Source organism: Aquarana catesbeiana, linkage group LG01, assembly GCF_042186555.1.
Source record: "Aquarana catesbeiana isolate 2022-GZ linkage group LG01, ASM4218655v1, whole genome shotgun sequence".
NCBI classification, from domain to species: domain Eukaryota; kingdom Metazoa; phylum Chordata; class Amphibia; order Anura; family Ranidae; genus Aquarana; species Aquarana catesbeiana.
In genome coordinates this window covers 106,574,437-106,584,152 of record NC_133324.1, presented here as the reverse complement: position 1 = coordinate 106,584,152, position 9,716 = coordinate 106,574,437, and the positions used below count along the sequence as shown (strand labels likewise).

General features: G+C 40.8%; 1 protein-coding gene across 1 annotated transcript in view; it reads right to left on the bottom strand.

Annotated features, from left to right (window-relative positions):
• Window positions 1-2,868: 2,868 nt before the first annotated feature.
• Window positions 2,869-9,716, bottom strand: part of LOC141133237 (granzyme A-like) — a 29,447-nt gene continuing 22,599 nt past the window's right edge. The window contains exons 4-5 of the mRNA XM_073622498.1: window positions 9,431-9,700; window positions 2,869-3,412 (exon numbers count right to left, since the gene is read on the bottom strand). Of these exons, the coding sequence (XP_073478599.1) occupies window positions 3,239-3,412; window positions 9,431-9,700 (444 nt within the window). The 3' untranslated portion in view covers window positions 2,869-3,238. The remainder of the gene's footprint in view (window positions 3,413-9,430; window positions 9,701-9,716) is intronic.

Below are 9,716 nucleotides of genomic sequence, written 5' to 3'. Positions count from 1 at the left end.
TTATATGTTGTCAGAGAGGGAAGATGGGATGAGCACTCTGGCTGCCCGTCTGATCATAGAAGCTAGATATAAAAGATATCTGAAAAAAATAAGGAATGCAGAATTTAAGGCAGGAAAATATTAATGAGAGTTAAAAGAAAGTGAGAGAATGATATGCATGTGTTGTGTACAAATGGGAAAAATGTAAGAGATTTTAGAGAGATATTGGTGTGTGTGTGTGAATGCTGGGACCTTTAGTTCTATTGCTTGTGTGTGTCATGTATGCAGATGTGACCCCCTCCTTTGTGCTCTCCTGAAAGAATGTGGTCAGTGATAAGCTGGAAGGACACCATGCCAATTCCAGTTTTTTAGACAAAACATTTATAACAAAATGTGCCAGGTAACGAATCTAATGGTAAACAATGTGATCACAATTATTTTGAATCTGTTTTCCAAACATGGTAAAATGAAGGTTACATTTAACCGTGTATTATACAAATTGAAAATCTTTTGAGAGTGGATTAAAAAAAAGGGAAATTAAGTAAAATTAAGTAATGAGTATTCATTTCTAATATGAGTTTAACAATTTTATTAATAATATAGATATATTAAAACTGGTTTAGACAACCTTTGGTTGGAAATGAAATCCAGGTTATTGGGGAAATTTGTAAAAATGGGATTAGTTAAGATTAAGATAACAATTTTTGTAATTTTACATTTATTCAATAAGCCCTTATTGACAGAAAAAAAAGATTAAGATGAGGTTGTTATTTGGAATACAGCTACCATAATATTTAACAAAGCCAAGATGGATGGAATACATAAGAAGTTTTTCTACAAAAATGAAATTTCAAGGTTTTTGATAATAACTTGATGTGCGGTCCATGATGTGAGAGTTATAATAAATACAATTTAAATCTAACAGACCCATCACATCAAATCCACACACCCTGTTAGGATAGATGCCACCTGCAGCCAGTTGTTTTATAGTTTTTGATGCTTTCTGGTCCATCATACAGATTGTTGATCCTTTTGTTTTTATTTATTTTTATTTTTGAAATCCAAAGCAGAATGTGTGGATTTGTGAAATGATGTGCCCCTTTTCCTTGTAAGTGCCGTGGTATAAAAGCAAGAATATTTTGGATTTATGGGCATCTCTGCATGACCGCAGGGTATTGTTATCATTTATTATAATATTGCCAGGAAAAAGTTGTCTTTTGAAACATGAAACTGGAGTTCTTACACAAATAGCATGATAGAAAACAAGCCATTGTAATATATTTATGCAAGCTGGACCCAGTAATGAAGGGTTCATCCCAATATATCAGAGCTGCAGCTTTTATGCAAAGGTGCTATTAGACAAAGTTAGATATTGTTTTGGTCAAACATTTAATTTTTAATGGTCCGACATTCTGTGCAGCAAATATACAGCTAACTAAATGTTTGTCTAATGAAAGGTTTAAAATATGAGTTTGTTTATGTACAAATCTAACAATGAAAAATGCGTACATTTATTCAAAAGAAATGAAAAGACGCATGTGTTAAATTGATGACATAGGAATCAGCTGCTGTGAGCCCAGTGCGGGACACACTCCCTGAAGACCCAGATATTACATTTTTTGTAGATTTGAGGATGCAGTTTATCACCCAGAAGGAGACTCTGATGTCATTTTTGCTAGTAACATGCTATGTGTTGGAAATATCTTAAAAATGAACAACTTTGTGGAAAAAAAATGTGTTTTAATTTTTTTTCCACATTTTCCAAAAAGTTCTGGAAAAAAAGAACCGTTCAAAAGACTCATTATGCCTCATAGATTATACATTGGGGTGTCTGCTTTCCAAAATGGGGTCATTTTGTGGGTGTTTCCATTGTCCTGCTGCTCTAAGGCCTTAAAAATTGTCATAGGCGGTTGAGAAATGAGATGTGTAATTTATGCTTGTAGAACGCCTGAAGGTGCTACTTCAATGGTGTGCCTCTGTATGTGGCCAGGCTGTGTAAAAGTCTCACACATGTGGTATCGCTATACTCAGGAGCAGTAGCAGAATGTATTTTGGGGTGTCATTTTTGCTATGTACATGCTATGTGTTGGAAATATCTTAAAAATGGACAACTTTGTAGAAAAAAAATGTGTTTTAATTTTTTTTCCACATTTTCCAAAAACTTCTGGAAAAAAATGAACCACTCAAAAGACTCATTGTGCCTCATAGATTATACATTGGGGTGTTTTCTTTCCAAAATGGGGTCATTTTGTGGGCGTTTCCATTGTCCTGGTGCTCCAGGGCCTTCAAAAGTGTAATAGGTGGTTGTAGTGAGATGTGTAATTTTTGCTTGTAGAACGCCTGAAGGTGCTACTTCAATTGTGGGCCTCTGTATGTGGCCAGGCTGTGTAAAAGTCTCACACATGTGGTATCGCCATACTCAGGAAGAGTAGCAGAATGTGTTTTGGTGTGTAGTTGCAAGCATGAATATGCTGTGTGAGAGAAATAACCTGTTTATGTGACAATTTTGTAAAAAAAAAAAGAATTGTGGAAAAAAAATTACAACTTCAAAAAAATCACCATGTGACTTACTAAATACATTGGGATGTCTACTTTCCAAAAAGGGGTCATTTGGGGGGTATTTGTACTTTCCTGGCTTGTTAGTGTCTCAAGAAATGAGATAGGCCTTCAGTACATCAGGTGTGATCAGGTGTGATCAATTTTCAATGACTGGCACCATAGCTTGTAGACTCTATAACTTTTACAAAGACCAAATAATATACACTAATTAGGGTTATTTTTACCGAAGATATGTAGCCGTATAAATTTTGGCCAAAGTTTATGAAGAAAAATTACTAGTTTGCAAACTTTTATGACAGAAACAAAGAAAAAGGCCATTTTTTCACCAAATTTTCAGTCTTTTTTTTATTTATAGCACAACAAATAAAAAAACAACTAGTGATTAAATACCACCAAAAGAAAACGCTGTTTGTGTGAAATAAAGGACGCAAATTTTATTTGGGTAAAGTGTTGCATGACTGAGTAATTGTCATTTAAATTGTGAGAGCGCTGAAAATTGGTCTGGGCAGGAAGGGGGTGAAAGAGCCCTGTAGGCAAGTGGTTAAAATCATATTATCACTTGATACAATGGGGTCATACATGGGTTAACTTTTAAACATTAGAAATTCTTATCACTGCCCACAAATATTTTTCAGCTAATTGCAATCTGAATTAAGCACAAGCATGGAGATTACATTATTGTGAAGACTGTGCGCAGGACCTAGTTAAACATACACTCTATTTTACATGGTATTTCTGCCTTAATCCAATTGATATATTCTTTTGTCAGACGAGTGTAGACGCTGGCATTACCAGGAGTCCCACAGTGTTCATCTCCAAAAGATAGAACTCCGCTGAAATCTCCATTGCAGATCAATGGTCCTCCAGAATCACCCTATGAATAATAAGAAAAAAACAGTTGTTTAAATGTGTAGTGCCCTCCTAGTGTAGGATGCTAGGCAAGTCTAGTTTTTGGCTTCTTCTATTGTCAGGGGAGCAATGTTTGTCCTGGTCTGTTTAAAGGATACATTCACCTTTAAAAAAATAAAAATAAATGCACATTATTTTGCAGGTAATTAATGTGCATTTATTATTTTTTTTACTTGGGGCCTGTAAAGCATTGCACCCGCGATCAGCAGATAAGGCAGGCAGATGCACAGGAGGAGGTGGCTGTAGGACTTCACCATAAGGGCACTGGTCTGGAGATGGATTGTCTCCCTCACTGGACTGTGTCCAGAAGAAGCTAGAAGGTCAGTCATCCTGGGGACTTATGAGTAATCACCCTGAATCATTTTCTGGTGACTGTGTGCTTTGGCATATAAGTGCCAGAGGTACTGGCACATACATAAGTGGTCAGAGTACAGGCCATTCCCCTGTCCTCGGCAGAACTCTGGAGTGTCAGCCTTGAGAAAAGTGTCCTCCTGTTACTGTGCAAGTGTTTTGGAGTATCTCATGTCCTAACCCCTCTCCTATTTAAAGCAATAAATATCAAAAAGACAGTTACTAGTTACTGTGTTATTGAAGGTGTGTATAGACTGTGTTTGTGGTGTTGGCTGCCTCTGTACTATTAGGGAAGAACTAACTATTACCAGGGGCCCCTACAGGGGTAGCACTACATATGTAACTGTAATTGGTTTCAGAACATGTAAAATAGAATTATAGTTGGCTTTATAAATATATATTTAATTGAATTGTACATTCTAGAGTAGCATCTTCTGGATTGAATGGTGTCCATACTCCAACCTCATCCAACCCACTTCCTGTAAGCCCAGGCCATCATAAACACATGGTCTAGGCCAGGGATAGGCAACCTTAAAGAGGTGGAGCTATACCTGAACAACACGGGAGAAGTCAAAGATCACAGGGCACAGTATCACCCACTGTCGCCTCCTCACACCTGATTTAAACCTCCCAAATGCTGTACTACCTTGTCGTAATCACATGCATTGCACAGCAATCATGGGTTTAGATCAAGTGGTGAGGAGGCAACATAGCGCAGTGCATCTGAAACTTTTTGAAAGCGCACCAAACCTGCAGGATCTACAGTATCTCACAAAAGTGAGTACACCCCTCACATTTTTGTAAATACTTTATTATATCTTTTCATGTGACAACACTGAAGAAATTACACTTTGCTACAATGTAAACTAGGGAGTGTACAACTTGTATAACAGTGTAAATTTGCTGTCCCCTCAAAATAACTCAACACACAGCCATTAATGTCTAAACCTCTGGCAACAAAAGTGAGTACACCCCTAACTGAAAATGTCCAAATTGGGCCAAAAGTGCCAATATTTTGTGTGGCCACCATTATTTTCTAGCACTGCCTTAACCCTCTCGGGCATGGAGTTCACCAGAGCTTCACAGGTTGCCACTAGAGTCCTCTTCCACTCCTCCATGACGACATTACAGAGCTGGTGGATGTTAGAGACCTTGCGCTCCTCCACCTTCTGTTTGAGGATGCCCCACAGATGCTTAATAGGGTTTAGGTCTGGAGATATGCTTGGCCAGTCCATCACCTTTGCCCTCAGCTTCTTTAGCAAGGCAGTGGTCATCTTGGAGGTGTGTTTGGGGTCGTTATGTTGGAATACTGCCCTGCGGCCCAGTCTCCAAAGAGAGGGGATCATGCTCTGCTTCAGTATGTCACAGTACATGTTGGCATTCATGGTTCCCTCAATGAACTGTAGTTCTCCAGTGCCGGCAGCACTTATGCAGCCCCAGACCATGACACTCCCACCACCTTGCTTGACTGTAGGCAAAAAATCAGAAAAGAAAGAGGGCGCACCAACCTAGTGCATTACCACTGATAAACTTTAATGCAGCATAAAAACAGTAAAAATTATACTCACAAACGAGCTAATAAAGATAGCTTTCAAAAGGGCGCAAAAGCGCTGTTTCTGTAGATCGACACCCCAGGACCTGTTGCCGAGAGGATCAGACCGGTGCAAATGGCCGATGGCTTACGCGTTTCGGGGGAGCACCCCTTTCTTCAGAGCCTAAGCGGGCAATGGTTGGTCTCTCGACATACTCTCTCTATAAATGTAAACGCGTAAGCATCGGCCATTTGCACCGGTCTGATCCTCTCGGCAACAGGTCCTGGGGTGTCGATCTACAGAAACAGTGCTTTTGCGCCCTTTTGGAAGCTATCTTTATTAGCTCGTTTGTGAGTATAATTTTTACTGTTTTTACGCTGCATTAAAGTTTATCAGTGGTAATGCACTAGGTTGGTGCGCCCTCTTTCTTTTCTGATTTTTTTCTAGCTTGAATACCCATTGTTCAAATGAGGGCTGCAAGACGCTAGGCATTACTTCTCTAGGTGGCTGCACCACATATCCAGTTCATGGACACCTGAGCGCAGGAGAGATTTTTTTGTTTTTTTTTTTGTTTTGTTTTTTTGTGTTTGACTGTAGGCAAGACACACTTGTCTTTGTACTCCTCACCTGGATGCCGCCACACACGCTTGACACCATCTGAACCAAAAAAATGTATCTTGGTCTCACCAGACCACAGGACATGGTTCTAGTAATACATGTCTTTAGTCTGCTTGTCTTTAGCAAACTGTTTGCGGGCTTTCTTGTGCATCATCTTTAGAAGAGGCTTCCTTCTGGGACGACAGCCATGCAGACCAATTTGATGCAGTGAGCGGCATATGGTCTGAGCACGGACAGGCTGACCACCCACCCCTTCAACCTCTGCAGCAATGCTGGCAGCCCTCATACGTCTATTTCCCAAAGACAACCTCTGGATATGACGCTGAGAACGTGCACTCAACTTCTTTTGATTGACCATGGTGAGGCCTGTTCTGAGTGGAACCTTTTCTGTTAAACCGCTGTATGGTCTTAGCCACCGTGCTGCAGCTCAGTTTTAGGGTCTTGGCAATCTTCTTAAAGCCTAGGCCATCTTTATGTAGAGCAACAATTATTTTTTTCAGATCCTCAGAGAGTTCTTTGCCATGTTGAACATCCAGTGACCAGTATGAGAGAGTGAGAGCGATAACACCAAATTTAACACACCTGTTCCACATTCACGCCTGAGACCTTGTAACACTAATTGGTCACATGACACAGGTGAGGGAAAATGGCTAATTGGGCCCAATTTGGACATTTTCAGTTAGGGGTGTACTCACTTTTGTTGCCAGCGGTTTAGACATTAATGGCTGTGTGTTGAGTTATTTTGAGGGGACAGCAAATTTACACTGTTATACAAGCTGTACACTCACTACTTTACATTGTAGCAAAGTGTCATATTTTATGTGTTGTCACATGAAAAGATATAATTTTTTTTTTCAAAAATGTGAGGAGTGTACTCACTTATGTGAGATACTCTTATATAGCAGTCTATGGCTAAACACAGAAAACTCGCAGGAGAGCTGCAGGTACACTGCACTGCACCTGTAGTGTGGGTAAACCGCAGCACATCAGTGTAAAAGCAGCCCTATACTATTATGCCCGATGTATTGCTTCACACTGACCTGAAGATCTCTTCTGCTGGCACCACTCTGGAGACCGCTAGCCGGGACAAGAGGTGGAGTGCAGTTGGTATTACTCCTCATGGGACAGAAGCCAGCACTACAGAGGAGGCATTGGCTTATGCGGATCTTGCTCCCTACCACAGCTCTAACTTTACAAGTTCTCCCCCTCTGCATTGCACTGTTTGATGCTCTAAAATAGTGGGTCAGCGTGCCCAGCCTGTGATCTACCAGGCACCTGTCTGTGATCTACTGGTTGCTGACCCCCAGTCTAGGCTCTGTCAGGAACCTCATGCTGGCTGGCTCATTTTTGTGTGCATAGGTGTTTAACAAGGTGTGCAAGGATGAGAATATGCGCGCGCAAGTGCACACACACACCAGGGCACAAATGTACATGCACAAACGCGCTCACAGATGCTGCCAATACGAAGGCCTATTTAAATCTGAGGTCTGCCTAGCATCATCCCTGGATGTATCCTGTATTCCTAAAAACCTGCTGATCTTGCTACTGGAACAGCCTGCTCCTCATCTGTGTTACCGACTCCGGCCTGGACTTTTGACAGTTTGACTTTGTACCTCACTGCCAGCATATTGCTGACCCTTAACAAACAAATGGCCCCTGCCCCACCTATAACTGGCCTTCACAGCAAGGAGCACATGGAAGGGCAATCACATGAAAGACAAAAACAGAACATTCCATAGCTCAACTCACCAACCAGTCTAGGAACTGACCAAATTAACCCATCCAATAGGGATGGGCTTTATGTTTGGGTCGAACATGAGTTTGACTCGAACATTGGCTGTTCGGCCGTTCGCGGTAAATTCGAAAGCCGTGGAAAACCCTTTAAAAGTCTATGGGAGAAATCAAAAGTGCTAATTTTAAAGGCTTATATGCATGGTATTGTCATAAAAAGTGTTTGGGGACCTGGGTCCTGCCCCAGGGGACATGTATCAATGCAAAAAAAAGTTTTAAAAACGGCCGTTTTTTCGGGAGCAGTGATTTTATTAATGCTTACAGTGAAACAATAAAAGTGTAATATTCCTTTAAATTTCATACCTGGGGGGTGTCTATAGTGTGCCTGTAAAGGGGTGCATGTTTCCCGTGTTTAGAACAGTCAGAATGCAAAATGACATTTCTGAAGGAAAAAAAGTAATGTAAAACTACTATCGCTAGCGCCGGCTATAATGAATTGTCGATCCGGCAATACACATAAAAGTTCATTGATAAAAACGGCATGGAATTTCCCCACAGGGGAACCCCGAACCAAAATTAAAAAAAAAAAAAAAAAATGCTTTAGGGTCCCCCTAAATTCTATACCAGGCCCTTCAGGTCTGGTATGGATATTAAGGGGAACCCTGCGCCAAAATTTTTTTAAAAAATGGCGTGGGGGTCCCCCTCAAAATCCATACCAGACCCTTATCTGAGCACGCAACCTGGCAGGCCGCAGGAAAAGAGGGGGGACGAGAGAGTGCCCCCCCCCTGAACTGTACCAGGCCAACATGCACCCCTTTACAGGCATACTATAGACACCCCCCAGGTACGAAATTTAAAGGAATATTACACTTTTATTGTTTCATTTTAAGCATTATTAAAATCACTGCTCCCGAAAAAACGTCTGTTTTTAAAACTTCTTTTTGTATTGATACATGTCCCCTGGGGCATGACCCAGGTCCCCAAACACTTTTTATGACAATAACTTTCATATAAGCCTTTAAAATGAGCACTTTTGATTATGCATGTTCGTGTCCCATAGACTTTAATGGTGTTTGCGTGTTCGAACAAATTTTTTGCCTGTTCGCATGTTCTGGATGGGGGGTGTTCGGCTCATCCCTACTGTCCAACAGTCTGCATTAAAAACAGGGGTTTAGTTCTCCACATGGGAGAAATAAATAAAAGTGCAAACTACTACAGCTCCATTAGTGTGGGTGTAAAGGTTAGGGGAGGGTTAGGAACTATGGTCTGCTTTAGGCCCCATGCACATTCTTGCTCACATTATTTTGTTGACGATTTACACACATTTCCACGTGCTGTGCGTAGGGCAGCCCATTCACTTAAAAAGGCTGCCGTATACACAATTGTCACACAAAGGAAGCTCCTGCACTTTTTTGTGCGACAAGCTTCAAGAGATTGTTTTCACGCATGTATTCCTGCAATTGCCATGCATTTTTTTTCACACGACAATTGCGGAAAAATCACACCGCAATTGGGGTACCATTAAAAATGAATGGCACCCAAACATAGGTCACGCAATTGACCGTAATTAGGAATCGCGGGCAGAGTCACACTGATTCCAAATTGCTAGGAGCGAATGGGCCCCTAATTTTAGAGATAGGTCAAAGGTGGGTGGCAGAAGTTTTTTTTTACCTTTTTCAGCACTGCAAACCTTGGCTCCAGAACTACAGAGCTGAATAACAGTGCACCACATTTGTCCACAGCTAACTTACATCACATGTGTCTTTTCCATCTTTGTCCACAAGGGTACACAACATGTTTTTTGTTATTTTTAGGTTCCTCTTTTTCCACATGGCTTTACACTTTTGATTGCTTATTATTGGCACATTTACTTCCATTAGAAATGTAGAACTGTATTTATCCTTGTATGAAGTTTTTCCCCATCCAGCTGTCTCACAAACTGTTCCTGGTTTGATATTTTTAATTTTTTTCGGCAATGGCATACAGTTGACAGATCTGTCCAGTCGGGCTTCTCCAGATAGCTGAAAGCAACAAAAA